Source organism: Pleurodeles waltl, chromosome 2_1 (genome assembly GCF_031143425.1).
Source record: "Pleurodeles waltl isolate 20211129_DDA chromosome 2_1, aPleWal1.hap1.20221129, whole genome shotgun sequence".
Classification (NCBI taxonomy): domain Eukaryota; kingdom Metazoa; phylum Chordata; class Amphibia; order Caudata; family Salamandridae; genus Pleurodeles; species Pleurodeles waltl.
Genome location: NC_090438.1, coordinates 24,334,972 through 24,353,549, shown reverse-complemented (window position 1 = coordinate 24,353,549; position 18,578 = coordinate 24,334,972). Strand labels below are relative to the sequence as shown.

The following is an 18,578-nucleotide window of genomic DNA, read 5'->3' as shown; positions in this document are numbered from 1 at the left end:
GCCCTGCCCGACACAGATGCGGGCCTGCCCCAGCCGAGAATGGGCCAGCGGTGCTTGAGACGGCGGTGCCCAGTTCAGCGGTGCTTGAGACGCCGGTGCCCAGTTCAGCGGTGGTTGAGTGAAAGGGCCCAGTTCGGCGGTGCTTGAGTGAAAGGGCCCAGTTCAGCGGTGCTTGAGACGGCGGTGCCCAGTTCAGCTGTGCTTGAGTGAAAGGGCCCAGTTCAGCGGTGCTTGAGACGGCGGTGCCCAGTTCAGCGGTGCTTGAGTGAAAGGGCCCAGTTCAGCGGTGCTTGAGATGGTGGTGCCCAGTTCAGCGGTGCTTGAGACGGCGGTGCCCAGTTCAGCGGTGCTTGAGACGGCTGTGCCCAGTTCAGCAGTGCTTGAGACGGCGGTGCCCAGTTCAGCGGTGCTTGAGTGAAAGGGCCCAGTTCAGTGGTGCTTGAGACGGCGGTGCCCAGTTCAGCGGTGCTTGAGACGGCGGTGCCCAGTTCAGCGGTGCTTGAGACGGCGGTGCCCAGTTCAGCGGTGCTTGAGTGAAAGGGCCCAGTTCAGCGGTGCTTGAGACGGCGGTGCCCAGTTCAGCGGTGCTTGAGACGGCGGTGCCCAGTTCAGCGGTGCTTGAGTGAAAGGGCCCAGTTCAGCGGTGCTTGAGACGGCGGTGCCCAGTTCAGCAGTGCTTGAGACGGCGGTGCCCAGTTCAGCGGTGCTTGAGACGGCGGTGCCCAGTTCAGCGGTGCTTAAGTGAAAGGGACCAGTTCAGCGGTGCTTGAGACGGCGGTGCCCAGTTCAGCGGTGCTTCAGACGGCGGTGCCCAGTTCAGCGGTGCTTGAGTGAAAGGGCCCAGTTCAGCGGTGCTTGAGACGGCGGTGCCCAGTTCAGCGGTGCTTGAGATGGCGGTGCCCAGTTCAGCGGTGCTTGAGACTGCGGTGCCCAGTTCAGCGGTGCTTGAGTGAAAGGGCCCAGTTCAGCGGTGCTTGAGACGGCGGTGCCCAGTTCAGCGGTGCTTGAGACGGCGGTGCCCAGTTCAGCGGTGCTTGAGTGAAAGGGCCCAGTTCAGCAGTGCTTGAGACGGCGGTGCCCAGTTCAGCGGTGCTTGAGACGGCGGTGCCCAGTTCAGCGGTGCATGAGTAAAAGGGCCCAGTTCAGCGGTGCTTGAGTAAATGGGCCCAGTTCAACGGATCCGGCCATGGCGTGCAGGTCATTTGCCACCTGTCCTGTGGCTGGTGGGGCCTTCCTGCCCATCTGTCGGGTGGCTGGCGGGGCCTTCCTGGACAGCTGGGCTGATGGCGGTCTCCTCTGGCGTGCTGCCCTTTCCAGCCTTCCCTGTTCGCCTGTGGCCCTTCCCCACCTTGGGCGGTGTGCCACCTGTCTCCACACTTCGTGCCGGAGCCATGGTAGGGATTTTAGTGCCTGGGGTTTTCACCATCTCGCGCCAGCCGCTGACTATTTTCGGGTGTTTCTCCAGGGGTGGGCTGCCCGTGCCTTGGCTCCCTACTGAACTGGCTGCCCTTGAGGGTGGGGGACTCCACAGTCCATGGCAGACTGTCATCACAGGGCCCGGTTTTGTGGTGGCTGAGGTGCTAACTGGAGTCCTATGAGATGGAGGGGGTGGGGGAGTTGTAGGAAAGAGGTTAAGTTTGGACAGGAATAGCAATTTAGGACCAGTGGGAGGGTAGGTGTAGTGGGTATGGGAGTGGAGGAAGAGGTTGTGGTTGTAGGAGTCTTAAGTCTGGTGTCTTTGGGTGCAGGTGCTTGGGCTGGAGGCTGTCGTGAGGTGGATGGCTGTTGGGTGGGTGGCTGCCTGCGTTTGTGTATCTTGGAAGAGGGGAGACAGACACACTGGGAGAGGACACAGGGGACGTATAAATGGTAGTGAGGGTGGTGACTGCACGTGTGCGGGGGGTTCTGGTGGGTGTGCTGGTGATGGACGTAGTGGCTGAAGATGTTGTGCATGCAAGTGTGAGTGGAGACGTGACAGGGAGGGAGGAGGGAGACGAGGAGGAGGGGGACACAGTGGAGGCAGTGGGTGTTGGTATGTCTGTATGTGGATGTTGCTTGTGTGAATGCTTGTGTGATGTGTGGTGCTTATGTCTGGATGAGCTTCCCTTGGGTGTTGAGGTGTGTGCAGGCTGGTCTGATGGTGTGTCTGGGATAGGCAGAGGTACAGGGTATGGGTGGAGGAAGTTGCAGGGGGGAGGCTAGAGACAGGGACAATTGCTGCCATCAGTGCTGAGGCCAGAGTCTGGAACGATCGCTGATGGGCAGCCTGACCAGAATGAATGCCCTCCAGGTATGCATTACTCTGGTGCACCTCCCTTTCTACACCTGGATGGCATTCAAAAGGGTAGACTGCCCAACAATGAGCGTCCTCAGGAGGTCAATGACCTCCTCACTGAGGGCAGCAGGGGTGACAGGGGCAGGGCCTGAGGTGCCTGGGGCGAAGGAGATGCCCACCTTCCTGGGTGAGCGGGCACGGGCCAAACGCTGAGGGGCTGCTGGGAGGGCGGTGTTGGTGCCCTGGGTGGCAGTTGTACCTGTTGTTGCACGGATGTTGCCGCCACCACAAGGGAGCTCCCTTCAGAGGACGAGTCTGTATCACTAATGTCTGCACGAGTCCCCGCTGTGGAGCCATGTGGGATGCATCTCCCTCGTGCTCCGATGCCACTTCTCCTCCGCCTGATGATGCTAATGCACACATGAACAGGAAGACCACAAAAAAAAGGGGGGGGGAAATAAAGACATGTTGAGTGCATGCATTGGCGACACCGTTGGTGGAAAGGACAGACACAGAAGCCCCCTGCTCTACACCGCGCACTTGGGGTCCACTACTCAATCAGTGGGACATGGCCTACAAGCCTTTGGACGACAACTGCACACATAGATGACACAGGGCCACGGATAACTGTACTTGGCACCCTACAGAGGTGGGGTGCGGGGGCACATGGCCATGCCTTACGGAGGGGCCTAGCCTACAGAAATCGCCCTGGCCTAGGGATACCCACAGCCCTCCTCCCCCACCCAGACACCTCCACTGCGCGCAAAGTCAGCAGAATGAGGTTGTACTCACCCCCTTGTGTCTGCTGTGATGTCCTCACGCGCCCATCCAAATCGGGGTAGGCCACAGCCAGGATCCGGGACATCAGGGGGGTCAAAGTACGACTGGCACCCCTCCCATGTTGGGAGGCCATCCCCAGCTGAGCCTCCGCCGTCTTCCTGCTCCAGCGTCGGATGTCCTCCCATCTCTTCCGGCAGTGGGTGCCCCGTCTGTGGTGGACCCCCAGGGCCCGGACGTCCTTGGCGATGGCATGCCAAATGTCTATCTTCTGGTGGGCGCTGACCTATGTGAAATGTACAGGGGGAGAAAAAGAGTCATCACCTTCTGCACCCTCAATGTGAGTGGCCCCCCATCCCTACCCTTGCTATGTGACACATCCTGTCATCCGTCGTTTGATGCATGCCTCATTCGCTCCCCTCCCCACCATCTTTCATCCACCCGACTCAACACAGGCATTGCCCACAAAGCATGGTCCCAGTGTACTTACCTGTTGGTCTGGAGGGCCGTAGAGTAGCGCATACTGGGGGAGGACCCCATCCACGAGTTTCTTCAATTCCTGAGCAGTGAAGGCAGGGGCCCTTTCCCCAGTCGCATGAGCCATTGTCTCTTCCAGACCGAGGTCACAGCAGCACTTTCAGTGTAGGTCCTCTCCTGTCGAAGATCAGTTATAGAGTGATTAAGCAGAGAGAAAATGGCGGTCACGGCCGCAGCGGTGCGTACTGTGGCGGTGCACATCGTCATTGGCTCCTGAGACCCATAGGGTTCAATGTTAACCAATGCTGATTTGCGCCGCGGTCTTCGACCGCCTACCGCCACGGTGTGCCACGCCAGCGCACTGACCTCACATCCCATTGTCACACTTCACAGGTCAGGCAGCCGCCATTTCAAGGGCCCATATGGCTTACTTTTAACTGCGTGACACATACCTAGGCCTTGCATCAACACTCATACAAACCATTCAATGCATTGGGAATTGTGTTTTGTGCAAACTGTGGTTACGTACCTGTGGGATGATTGACTCTGTGCTCGCTGTTGTCCTTCATAGGCACCGTCCCCTGGGACATGCGAGGAGATGGAGGAATCTTCCCGTGTACAGACCGCTGGTAGACCTGTCGACAATGGAGGAAAGACATGTCATACTGACATACAGGCTTGACCGAGCCACTATTCATGAACTGTGTGCCCAGCTGGAGCCAGACCTGATGTCACCCATCCGCCAACCCACAGGGATCCCACCTTTAGTGCAGGTGCTCTCAGTACTCCATTTCTTTGCAAGTGGGTCATTTCAAACAACAGTGGCCATAGCATCAGGGATGTCCCAGCCTATGTTTTCCAAGGTGTTGTCCAGGGTGTTGTCTGCCCTTCTGAAATACATGCGGAGCTACATTGTTTTCCCTGAGGTGGAGGATTTGCCTACAGTGAAAGGTGATTTATATGCCCTTGGACATATCCCCAACATCATAGGTGCCATTGATGGGACCCACGTGGCTTTAGCACCCCCCAGAAGGAGTGAACAAGTGTACAGAAACAGAAAGAGTTATCATTCGATGAATGGACAGATGGTGTGTTTGGCAGACCAGTACATCTCCAATGTTAATGCCATGTTCCCTGGCTCTGTGCATGACGCGTACATCATGCGGAATAGCAGCATCCCTTACGTGATGGGTCAACTCCAGAGGCACAGTGTGTGGCTAATTGGTGACTCTGGTTACCCCAACCTGTCATGGCTACTGACCCTAGTGAGGAATCCCCGGACAAGGGCAGAGGAACGGTACAATGAGGCCCATGGGAGAACTAGGAGGGTGATCGAGCGGACCTTCAGCCTTCTGAAGGCCAGGTTCCGCTGCCTCCATATGACAGGTGGATCCCTATTGTACTCACCAAAGAAGGTGTGCCAGATCATCGTGGCCTGCTGTATGCTTCACAACCTGGCTTTGCAACGCCAGGTGCCTTTTCTGCAGGAGGATGGTCCAGATGGTGGTGTTGTAGCAGGTGTGGAGCCTGTGGAGAGTGAAGAAGAGGAAGCCGAAGAGGACGACATAGACAACAGGAACACAGTAATACAGCAGTATTTTCAATGACACACAGGTAAGAGTCCAACCCGTCATATTACATATACTTAACCCCTACTACCTCTCTACTGTCTGACCTTTTCCCCCTGTGTATGGTAACTGAGTTGTGACTTTCCCTTCCTATTTCAGAGATGTGGGCCATACTGCGTGACATCTGCTTTGTTTCCCCATTGACTACAGCTGTGTGACAGTGGTATGTTGGCATCACAATGTAAATATGCATTTTGGGACGGTAATGTCTAATACATTAGTACAAAATCACAGCCAGACTCCTGATTGTTTTGTCGAATAACTGTTTATTTCAGTGATCTATATTGGTGGGTGGTTGCAAGTCGGTGAGGGGTGATGGTGGAGGATTGTCCATGGCAGAGTCCGGACTATTAGTATCACAGGTGCAATGTCCAAATGCCTGTGGAAAGTGGAGCATGGGCAGTATAAGAATGGACAGGGTGTCAATGTGGGACAGTGGGATGACAATCAGGGAGGTATCCTTTCCTGGCGGGGGTCTTGGCATCTTACTCTGTCTTCTTCCTGGATCTCAGGGCCCGCTTGCGGGGTGGTTCTCCTTCTGCAGGGGGTGGGGTGCTGGTGGCCTGTTGGTCCTGTGGCGGGGCCTCCTGTCTACTAGCGCCGGCGGAGGTGGTAGGCAGTTCTTGGTCCATGCTAGTGTGAGGGGCCTTTTGTCCTGCCACAGTGCCCCGCAATGTGGTGACTACCTGATTCAGAGCCCCTACAATGGTGGCCAGGGCGGAACTGATGTTTCGTAGTTCCTCCCTGAACCCCAAATACTGTTCCTCCTGCAGAAGCTGGATCTCCTGAAACCTGGCCAGGACCGTGCCATCGTCTCCAGGGAGTGGTGGTAGGCTCCCATGATGGAGGAGAGGGCCTCGTGGAGAGTGGGTTCCCTGGGCCTGTCCCCCCCCGTTGCACAGCAGCCCTCCCAGTTCCCCTGTTTGCCTGTGCCTCTGTCCCCTGGACCGTGTGCCCACTACCACTGCCCCCAGGTCCCTGTTGTTGTTGGGGTGGGGGGTTAACCTGGGTGCCCTGTAGTGGTGGACACACCGCTGATTGACGTGTCCTGGGGACTGAGGGATGGGCCCGCTGGGTGGGTGCTGTGCTGGTGTTCCCAGAGGGGGGAAGGTCTGCTATGGGCTGTGGCTGTCTGAGGGGAACCGACTGTCCCGAGGTCCCCGATGGGCCGGGCTGGTCATCTAGATACAGGTCGACAGAGGTACTGTCCTCACTGTGGGCCTCTTCTGGGGGTGGAGTGGACATTTGTGGACCCTCCTGCGCGGTGACGTGGCGTTCGGGTCCTGCAGGGGTATAAAAGTATGGTTATTGCATTTGTGTGTGCCATAGCGTGTAATGGGTGGGTGCCCTTGTACCCCAGTGCTGGCATTCCCGTGTGGGGGCTTTTATGACGGTGATTTGGTGGGGGATGGGTATGTGCAGTGGGCATGCTTTGGTGATGGGTGTCCATGCTTTGTGGTCGCATGCAGGGCTTGTTGTTGGGATGGGTGGGCTGTGATGGTGAGACATTAGCAAGGAGCAGGATGTGATGGGGTGAGGGTGAGGGTGGGGGTATGAGTTGGCATGCTGGTGGGGTGGGGGGGATGAAGTAGTGAAGATGAGACTTACCAGAGTCCATTCCTCCGCCTACTCCTGCGAGGCCGTCAGGATGCAGGATCGCCAAGACTTGCTCCTCCCATGTTGTAAATTCTGGGGGAGGAGGTGGTGGTCCACCGCCAATCCGCTGCACCGCGATGTTGTGCCTGGATACCATTGAACGCACCTTCCCCCGTAGGTCGTTCCACCGCTTCCTGATGTCGTCCCTATTTCTTGGGTGCTGTCCCACAGCGTTGACCCTATCGACTATTCTGCTCCATAGCTCCATCTTCCTGGCAATGGTGGTGTGCTGCACCTGTGTCCCGAAGAGCTGTGGGTAAGAAAATGTTGTGGGGTCCACACAAGGCACATCATCTTGGACTGCCCCACTTATGTACTTTTCAGGAGTTCCAGGCTTTGAAAGGTTTCTCCAGCAGGCAGCTGAACCAAGACCAAAATGTGCAGCTAATCAGTATAGAAGTAGGATGATATTGGGCCATAGCCCAGCTCTGTTACCCTTATGTAAAACAAAAATCCCAAAAAATCAAAATGTCCCTTCTTGCCATAAAAATGGTGATGCTTTAGTCCCCAGGTAATGCAGAATGATTCTGTTGCCCATTCTGGGGTAGGAGTGCTGGCTTGATGCCAGAATAGCTTTTTGTTTGCGTTGCTGTCATGATGAAATCCCTAGTGTCCGGTGGCCTTTCTGTCCCTCTAGGGTAGATAAACACCCTCAATCCACTTGCAGGGGCAGAAGAACTTGTGTACCTGTTCTGGGGGTGAGGGCAGTTAATCTAGGCATCAGGCCATGCACCTACCCTGGAATAGGTGCATCAGTCTTTTTCCTCCCCTGCAGTAGACTAAGGGTGTTTACCCAAAATCTTCTTCTGGAGGACAGAAAGGCTACTAGATGCCAGGAGAAATATATCAAAAGGGGTGGAGTAGCTCAGCCATGTATCACACCTTGTCCCTAGTCCAGAATGGGTACAACAGTTTTTCTGACCCCAGGACAGAATTTTGGTGAACCCCCTCCAACCCCTTTATTCATATGGTACAGAACAAACTGATGTGTAATAGGCTTCCCCCCCCTTTGTGTGGCAGATTGGCATTGAAGACCTCTTATCTGCCTTTGTGGGCAGAAGGACTGTTGGGCTTATGTTGGAGGTGGAGGCTAGGCCCAATGCCTTAGTGCGCCACCTCCACCCATTTTTCAATAAAAAAATAAACCTTGATGTCTAGTGGGTTTCAGTCACCCCAGGGGACAGAAAAACATTTGGGCTTGAGGTGGAAGGGAACACTTGGCCAATACCACTCCTCCCTCTAAATACAGTCCATGATGGTCCAGTGGGCTTTCTGCCCCCTATACTTGATTAAGGTTGAAGGAAAACACCTCCTATTTTCTGAGAGTTATTGGGAGGGGTAGGTTCCGGGCCCGATGCTTGGGTTGGCTACCCCATCCATTTATAGACCTACAAAAAACCCTGGTGTCTAGTGGGTGTTCTGTCTCACTGGGGTCTAGGGAGTGGATCCCTGCTTTAGGTACTATTTTATAGTGGAGATTCTGTGAGATATGCCTCTGAGCATCGATGCAGTGAAAGTGAAATGAGCTGATCGACTCATTTAACTTTCATTTTCTCTGTAATGATGCCAGCATGCCATGTGAGCTGATCGTTATTTCAGAGAAAATATAAAAAACAGCCTCAGTTTTGGGGGAAGCTCTTCCCTGGCTCCTGAAGTTGAAATGAATGAGGATTTCCTGCCTCTGGTGCTCTGCACGTACTGGAGCTGAGGACAACTCAAGCACCCCCAGAGCACCCTAGAGTTTGAGCCTAGGCAAAGAGCAGGGCTTTGACAAGGCCGTCATCTGAGGCCAGGTTAATACATCTGCATGGACATAACAAAAAATGTGCAGTTTGGTGCTGGAGGCCCCATTCCGTAGCCACGTGATACAATTTACCAGTTGAAACAAGAATTGATTGTGCACATAGGGTGGTCATTTGACTACATTTCTTATAATAGTGGAATGTGCACAAGGTTATGTTTTTATACCCATAATTGCCTGATGTATATGAAATAAACAGATGATGAATGATATTGGTGGCTTACCTCGATATTGTAGTTAGTTGAAATCTCTTTATCAAAATTCTCAAAACAGTCTTTTTCATCCTATTATATATGCAATGGTGTTCTGATATGGATAAAAAAGTGAATTATGTCTAAAGAAATACTTTCTAAATGACATTGATTTTACATCACCAATTTTTTGATCACCATTGGCAGCCAATATATCTGAAATGTTCATTTGAGTTATTATTTATTGCGGTTATAATATTTTATTGGGTCATAAATATATGCAAATAATGAATTTTTATATGATTTTTGCAGCCATGAATATCTTCTCTCTGAATCAAACACATCGACAACAACAGAGAGTTAAATCATCTTAATATGGGATTTGAGGAATGTGAAGAAAGTTGTGAAATTAAGAATATTTTTCAACTCCACATTGCATCATTGTGTGGCTACATAGTCCTTGGAATGGGCTTTTATGTTCAGTATGTTCTTTTTTCTTTCTTTTTTGTTTGATCTTTGATCCAGACTTCACCTGGGCGTCTACTCAACCACATTTAAATACCTCCAGAGACATGTGCATGAGTATTCATGTTGTGTAAGGTGTTTTGTCATGTTTTAAAGTGTTGTACTTGGAAAGAGTAAATATGTAAAAGCAGCCAGAAGCTAAAAATATAAGTCCAGCCTAAGGCCATTGACTGTGAAGAGAAGAGTAAAATTGAAATGAAGCTGAATAAGCTGAATAGTAAACAGATTGAGCTCTATTTGAAGATCATTTAAAAGTTAGATTTCTGGCTATATAGTCCTAGTGCAAGTAACACAGGCAGAAAGCTGGAGAAGGCTGCACCTCAGAAATGGCCTCTACTATGGACATGAGGGAATTCTATGAAAACTATTCTGATGCACGAAAAGTCAGAGAGGCGTATTTCATTCAAGAATCCAGCTTTTTTGATGATCTTGTTACTCGAGTGTTTTCTAATTTCATCAAATGCTTGTCATCAGGTATGTACTATTGATGTTCCTGCTCACCCACAGACAGAAGCATGTTCTGTAACTCTGTTTGCAGCAGATAAGCATAAATATAAGGCCAGATTTACAGATCACTTTTTGTGACGGTCCGGTGGTGCTAACCACTTCTCCATATTTACACTTTTTGTGGCTTTACGCTTTCTTGTACATATGGGCCCCTCCAACGCAGTTTTCACATGGGGCCTTCATCTGCAAAACCCATTGCTTTTGGTGTCTCCCCAGATTTGCCAGAAAATGTAAATCTGAGGCAGCGCCAAAATCTAACGCCACGCCAGGGGTGGCATTAGAGTGCCACACTGAGGAGAAATACTTTTATTCCTCCTTGTTTTTTGCTTTTTCTATGTAAATACGCAGTATCTCTGCATTTCAAAACTGGCACAGTGCAGTGCTGCTAATTTTGGCGCAGCACCATGGTTCACCAGCCTCTTGTAAAACTGGCCCATCGTGTCCAAACCATTTTCAAGCAAAAGGATGATTATGAATGTATGCACAATTTGTGATGGGATAATAGGACATAACCATAAAATATTGGTTGGACTATATCTATTTTAGATACATGTGTTATGGACACCACAAAAAAGAGTAGATACTTCCCATCAATATAATGATGCAAGTTCACATCTAGAATTAGAAGGGATGTGCTCTGATCACCCATGGACTATGGGTTTAAAGCAGCTACATTGACTTCTCACACTAAATGAATATCTGCTCTTGCTCCTCTCCTCTGTATGTATTAACCCCTGTGGCATACGAGTTCTGTTAGGAGATTACCCATCTGTGTTTCAAGTGTATGGTACTCAGAAATGCAAAGGGATTGTTTAAAGAAGCCTATCTGATGGCTGAAAATTTGAAAATGCATTATTATCAACACTGGATTTGAAAGTCATAAACTCTAAATGATCTTTTGTCCTAAACTGTATTAGCACATATAAATTATCTCGATTAATAGGTATGCTTAGGCCTAGCTTTAATTTACAGCCATTGAGCTAACTAGACATATAGATAATGTGAATTTGCACAACAACCATCATTTCTCAATGGGGCAGCTCAGAAATAAAAAAAATAAAATAGGCATGGGCCATGCCGTCAGGTGACAATTGAATTCAATTAAATTTATAAATTCATTATCGCCACCCCCTCCATTAAAAAAATAATTGATCTTTGCAGGAAGAACACAGAAACAGTTTTATTGCACAATGTGTATACTTCACAGAAACAGATTCATAACACAGTCTGTATACTTTACAGAAACAGCTCTTTACATAATCTGTATACTTCACAGAAACAGCTGCATTACAACATCTGTATACTTCACAAAACAACTGCATTACAGAATCTGTATACTTCAAGAACAGTTTATCATTTGGGGCTCTTTCCCTTTCACACACTTCCTATTCTAAGTTCGATAAATGATGTTTTTAGGAGTTGCTTTCACTAGGTAATTAACACAAAGAAGGGAGTAACAATCTGACGAAGAAAGAAATGCTCCATCACAAGGTAATGTTGAATCATTCTTACACAATGTGGGGTGTCCATTTGTGCCATGTAGTCAGAGCAGCAGGCCTTGTATGAAAGATATTCACAAACTGCACATGCAATATAGGCGCTCCCTACCATAAGGGAGACTATGAATGAGCAGTTATAGTTCATGAAGAAAGAAGGACACTCTGTCCATCTATGACAAAACTTAAAAGGCATTAGGCAAAGGTAAATATACATACAATCAATAGGGTGACTGCCTCCCATCTTACTATCAGCCAACAGAATGCAGAAGGATACCCTGGGGAAATTGTTCAAGCTGACAATGTCAAAGGCAGCACAACAACCTCTTTAGTTCCCTCAACATCATCACCATCGTTGGGCTCACTAACATCTCCTAAAAAGGCAAAAAGAAGAAGTTGTTGATATGGCTGCTGATATAAAGTAATTGATTACTTTATTCCTTTCTTACATCAACAAATGATGAGTTGGACATTGGCTTTAAAATCTTTTATTGTTGTTTGTTTCTTTTATTTGAAAATGTCATCATTTCAACATATCTCGTTCTTTCAAAAGTGATTTCTAATGATAGCTATGAGGTTATTTGATCTAATGGCTGGACTTTTGCTCCATTGTTGAGTGGGTGATTGGCTTTAAATCTTTGCTTAGTTTTGAGTTGCTCAAGCATATTTTTATGTTTCTTTTATACAAGGAGGACATTCTTTTAACATTGTTGGAAGGTGGTTTATTAGTAGGTGTAGGTAGGCACCCACCAATAGTAATAAGGCCACAATCACAAAGTAAAGTCCAGTCAAGGCCTCAACAAATTATTCCCTTCCTCAACACTTGGTAGTTGGCAATGACGAGGCAGGTTTAACTTAGGAGACAGGTTGGTAAAAAAATTTAAAACACCAACACATTAAATAAGTAAGGCGCAACACAAAATAAAAAAACAAAACCTATTTTAAAAAAAGGAAATATTTGTATGATCAAAATGAAACTGAAATACCAAAAATCCAATATAGAGAAATGGAGATATGTTTTTTTTAAAGATTAAATACTTTCTAATGCCCAAAATCCAAAAGCACCACTTTGGGGCATTTGGTCGCACTTGACTGGGACAAAGTCAAAGATTTACACCAACAGCAATGGAGCGCAGGTCTGATACACTTAGCGGTAGGGCTTGGTCAAGTTTCTACCTTCTGACTTAGTTGCTTTTTTAGAGCATTTTCTCTTGTTGTCAGCAAGGCTTCTCGTAGGGCTGGGTTTTGAGTCAAAGACAAAGGCTTGGCCCATTGCGATGCCTGAGTCAACTCCTGGAAGACCTGTCATCACTTAAGAGCTCCATAGCTTCAGCGGGGCAAACCTGGATCTCAGGCCTCGTCGCAGTTCGACGTTGTCGGCTTGACTCTCGTTGACGTGTCGGTCACGTTATTGAGCTTTTTACAAAAAATTGTCCAATCTTCTCCAAACTTCTAGATCTTCTTCTAGAAGTTCCTCTTTGGGTCTTCAAGGGTCTACAACACAAATCCAAAGGTCTAGAAGGTCTGAGATGGTCCTTGGGATGTTGGGACTTCCTTTTCCAGTATAGACCTGGCCAATTCCTTTTAAAGTCTACTAGAGGCTGTCCAGTTGGGTTCTTCTTGGTGGAGATGGTGAACTGTAAAACTATTGCTTCCAGTGAGGCAAAGTCCTTAGAGCTGTAGTCTCATAGAGTGCAGCTGGAGAAGTCATTCAGAATGCTAACCTTTGGGGTACAGACCAGGGTTCCAGCATGGCAGTGCTTCTTCTCCTTATAATTTTAGACAGGGATCTAAGTTGTTATGCAGCTCTCCCATATTTATCCAGTGTCAAGCAGGGGTCACCACTGACCAATGGGGTGCAAGGTGACACCCAGAAATATGACAACTTCCTGCAAAGTGTGGCATAATCTTGTCTCTTAAAGCACTTCCTTCAAAATTCAAAATGGAGATACCCTCTCCAGGAAGTTAAGACCTGGCTAAGCCATCTGACTGGTTTGGTTAAGTTTGCGCAACAGTCCCCTTCCAGCCCCTCTGCTAACTCAATTACTTTGGCTCCTGTCTGGCTGGGGGTGCAGTAAGTTGGGGAGAGCCTGTGTCATGTCCTGTCATTCCCTCTTTGAAGACCAGTTTGGCTACCCAACCCCCTTCCTGCTTTTTGCTCCACAGCTTGTAGATCTCCATCTACCAGAGGTCCTTTGTCTTAATGCAGGCCACTTCACACCTCATTAAGGCAGCTTGGCTCAGCCTGGCAGAGAATGACCTGCTGGAAGGAGGCTGGATTTTGGCTTACAGAAAAGCAAGTTCTAAATCTCTTTTTCTGTGATAGTTACAATACATCTAACACTGGCAAGTTATTGGATGCATTCTAACTATCATTTTAAGTCTTTGAATTATATTTTTAGCTCACTCATATCAATAGTTACACTTTAATAAAGTATTCCCATGTTAGCCTATGAAGTTAATGCACTACTCTGGGGAAAAAAGAAATTGGACGTTTTCCCTTTCCAGGGCATATAAAGCATATTTTATAATGTCCCTGCTTATGTTCAAAAGGCACCCTTCCCCTGGGGCACCTAGGGGAGACCTTTGAGGTAACCTATATGTAAAAATAATGTAGTTTAAGAGTTTGGAATTACCTTTAAGTCAAAAGTTGCTTTTTCACATAAAGTTAGTTTCTGAAAATCAGGGATGACTTTAAATGTGACCTCAGGCCACGCAGCAATGCACACGTACATTAAATCTGCTGGGCCTCTAAACCTTACAGGTAAGTTGCCATGGCAATTATAATTACACCTAAGTACCATAAACGTTTAATCAGAACACAGGCCTTTGGCCTGTGCTCTGATCTGGATCTGGTCTCAGCACAGCCCTGGGAGATTCTCCCCGTGGTCTGTCAGGTGAGGAAGAAAGTAAAGAAGGTAGGAGGTACAGTAGCAGGACCTACTCTGCCTTCCATCCTCCTGCTAAGGTCACTCTTTCCTGGAAGCTGACCCATCTCTGCAGTACCAGGGCCCATTATAAACTGAAATGTCATCACAACTCCTTCATTTTCTTCCTCTCATTTTAATTTTGGGCAGTGAGGTGTTCAACTCTTCCATCCCTAACTTTGTTAGGGCAACATCTAGCTTACCCACAGAGTTTACCCAACACTTAAGCAACCCCACCATGACCAACAGGGTCAGGGGCCTACTTTGCTTTTGGCTGTGGGGCCAGCCTCCCAAGCCAAGTGCAGTGCTGCCATGAAGGCCAGCATTCAGCAGAGGCTACTGACAGCTGTCAGAATCCAGAACCACACCCGAAGTTCTCCACTGACAGGTGGGTGAGCTCCTTTAGGGGCCACTGTGGGTTCCTAAACCTCTCTTGCTGTTTAGAGTGAGAGGCTACCACATTCTGTGGCACACACCCTTCTTCTACTCTCCCTCCTGTCATTGCAGGGACAACACCATGATGCTGACCAGATGACAGACTGCTTAGGACTTCTTTCTGGTCAGGTGAGGTCTTACAAGTACCAACTTTGGGATTCTCCCTTACTGGGACAGAAGACCATTGGTTGACTGGATCTCTCTCAAAGAGTGAGTTACCATGCCTCTTCTTTTTCTCTGTCGTTTGGGGCCACAGATTCTTAACTATAGGGACTGGGTCCCCAGGATCTTTGGGTTGGGGGGCACCCTGAGTGACCACCCTATCTGGTATCAGATCAACCTCTGGGAGGTCATTGACTAGAATACAATCTAAAGGGAGGTCAAAACTGACCTTATACCAGCTACCCCTACTCTTCTCATCTCTATGTTATGAGGACCTCCTCATCTGAGGAGTCCTCCTCTATGGCAACACTGGACAGCCCAGTGCCAACCACCTTCTTGGAACAGGTGGGGTCACCCCTGAAGTGATCTGACTGCTCACAGTCAAAGCACACCCTGTTGCTCAGGTACTTTTTAAGCCCTGGTTCTCCTGCTTCTGCTTATCAGCATTGGGGTGGGATCTGCTCTCCTCCTTTTTAGGGTTTTTAGGTACTGAGAGGATCTCTGTGGTGGGCTTACCACCTCCCTCCTTAGGTGTTCGTGGGCCAAACACCCCCTTTGGAGTCTTCCTCCTGGAACTTCTTGGGTACTCTTTTATGCACCGACCTATCAGCTGTGTACCCCAGTTCCAGAAATCTAGAGTCCACTAGATACTGGCATAATTTGTCTGAGGTACTGACTTTCTATTTATAAAATGTGTCGCCCAGTTCTCTGGGACCAGAAAACTTAGGCCCTAATTTAAGAGGGCCTAGTGCCTCCTGGTGTCACATTAGCGTAATTTTTTAGGACGCTAATGTGGCTCAACGAGGCCAAATTATCCACGTCATATTTACCAAGTGGTGCAATGCATGCATTGTGCCACTTTGTAACCCCTTGTGCCACATTATGCCTGCGCCAGGTATAATGTATGTAAGGAGTGCGTCCACCCGTCAGGTGGACCAGAAAAATGTTGGAGTGGAATCTATGAGATTCTGCTGCACCATTTCTTGTGGCATTTTTTAATGCATGAACATAGCAGATGTTTAAAGGAGGCACACCATTATTTATAATGGGCCTCCATGTACTTTACGTATGTTCAATATGGCGCAAACATGGTGGCATTAGGGAGGCACTAAGGGGCACAAGAAAAGTAGCACTGCATTTAACTCAGTGCCACTTTTCTTAAATTTGGGCCTTAGAGTCCACCAGATAATGGCATAAATTGTCTGAGGTACAGTTACTCAAAATGTGATTCTTCATTAACAGATTATGAAGCCCCTCATAAGTACTTACCTTGCTACCCTGTACTCAGACCTCTAGTGTCTCTACTGAGATGTCTACAAAGTCCATCCAGCATTTGGTACTGACTTCCTGAGTGTCCCTGAACTTCATCATTTACTGCTCTGGGGTGAGACTACATTTCCTGGTCAGACACTGCCTCATGTGGTGGTAAGGTTCTGCTGTTTCCTCCTCTAGGGTCAGGAGCCTATTCCTCCTAACTACTGGGATCAACCCCCATAGGAGTGAACCCCAGCATTTGGAATGGATCCTTCTTATCCTTAGGGCCCTTTCAAAAGCTGTCAGCCACCGGTCAATTTCATCCCTTTAGGAACTATCCCGTTGAGAAGTCTGAGATCAAACCCATTGCCCTTGGATATCTCTTCATCTTCCTTTTTTTACTTTGTCGCCATATCTTCTCTATTCCTCCCTTGCCTACTTCTTTGTAGCTAGCTCCAGCTTTTCTTTCTCTAAAGCTATGGATGCTAACGGAGCCTGAAGCTTGTTCTCCTTAAGGAACAGCTCTGATTCCTCTTTAGGGGAGCCTTCCCTCCCTCCCCTAGCTGGAAGTATGAACCTGGTACTGGACATTGTGAACATGTTGTCTTCATCCCCCTGCTGGAGGTCATTGGAGGGGTCATTCTCCTGCTCCCCTTCCCTTCTGGAATTGTTTGTGCCCATGCCTTAAAGGTCTTAATGAGTTTTGCTTTCCTAACCTTATTACCATTAAGAAGCCCCCTAGATCTGCATTTTAACCTAATCTCATCTACTATGAGTTTGGACAGGTTATTCATATCAAGTTTCATGATATCCCTAATTTTACATCAGAAATACAACTTTGCAAATCAAAAATAGAACAATTTAGAAAAAATAGAAATGAATTAAAAACAGCTTAGACAAAATTTTAAAATTAAAAGAATCATTTTTTGTTCTGTGTCAATTTACTGGATTTTTAAAGATCTTCACTTACTTACTGTATGGTGTGGTTAAACACAAGTACTGTCCTCACTGCTGAACACTAAATGTTGGAAGGTAATTTATTGTTAAGTATAGGTAGGGACTCTACACTAGTAATAAGGCCACAATCACAACATAAGGTCCAGTCAAGGTCTCAATAAATGATTCCTTTGCTCAACACTTATTAGCTGGCAACGAGCAGGCAGGCTTTACTTAGGGGACAGGTGTGTAAAGTATTTAAAAATGACAATACATTAAAAAAGTAAGACACAACACACAACAAAAATCCAACACAAATTTCTAAAAATAGGAACTATTTTTATGATCAAAATGACCCCAAAACACAACAAAATCCAATTTATGGAACCAGAGATATTAATTTTTAAGGATTAAGTACTTTATAGTTCCTAAAAACCAAAAGGGCCACTTTAGGGCATCTGGTCACGCTTTACCGTGAAAAAGTCAAAGTTTCAGACTGACCGCGATGGAGCGCAGGTCAGATAAACACTTAGCAGTAGAGCCCAGTCAAATTTTTAACTTGTGACTTAGGGAGTGATTTAGATCTTGGCAGAGGGGAATATTCTGTCACAAACATGACGGATATCCCCTCCACCGTATTACGATTCCATTATAACCTATGGGCATTGTAATACAACGGACGGGGTATCCAACACATTTGTGATGGAGTAATCCATCAGTTGAGATCTAAATCAGGCATAAGTCACTTTTTTGGAGCTTTTTCGCTCGTCATCAGGCAAGGCTTCTAATTGGGGCATGTTTCATGTCGACGATGACAGCCTGGCCCAGCGTGATGCCTCAGTCAACTCCTGGTACTCTTGTTGTCGATAAAAAGCTCCAGATCTTCTGAGGGGCAAATTTAGTGACAATCAATGTGATAATAACACTGAACTTGGCAAACTGTTCATCACCTTTCCACTCCAGCCGACCAATGTCTGGATCTTTGCATGGAACTCACACATGAAATAACCCTGCAAGGGTTGCATTCAAACTTTCTATCTGTTTATGATAAACAGGATGAACTTGAGTTGTTTGTTGTTGCAGCTCATTACAACATGCCTCAGCAAAGCACTGAAGGTTGGCATGTTAGTGGTGCAATTTTTTTTAAAGCATAGATTGACATGTCAGAGCACCAGGATGTTACCAAAAAAATTCTTACCTGGACTACGGTCAATCAATAGTAAAATGATCCTTTTGCACATAGATGAAACTGTCAAGCCAATAGTTTAATACGGCCAATATATACCTTTCATATGATTAAAACAGGTTGTGACCAAAATTATCAACCTTATAGAAAAAAATAAAATTTAACCTGCGGCTGGAACAATGGCATTGGTGCCTTTGTTTGACCTAGTTCTCAAAAATCTGCTTGTGGGCCTCTATGAGTACATGTGAACCAGCACAATCTCACAATCCAAAGGGAAAGGCTTTCCACTCCTAGGATCCAAAACATCCCTTGTCTACTTAGGATTATTATGTCTTTTCAAAATCT

General features: G+C 47.6%; 1 protein-coding gene across 1 annotated transcript in view; it reads left to right on the top strand.

Annotated features, from left to right (window-relative positions):
• The first annotated feature begins 9,621 nt into the window (after positions 1 to 9,621).
• LOC138258172 (nicotinamide N-methyltransferase-like) overlaps positions 9,622 to 18,578 on the top strand; it is a 99,102-nt gene continuing 90,145 nt past the window's right edge. The window contains exon 1 of the mRNA XM_069205922.1: positions 9,622 to 9,804. Coding sequence (XP_069062023.1) covers positions 9,657 to 9,804 — 148 coding nt within the window. The 5' untranslated portion in view covers positions 9,622 to 9,656. The remainder of the gene's footprint in view (positions 9,805 to 18,578) is intronic.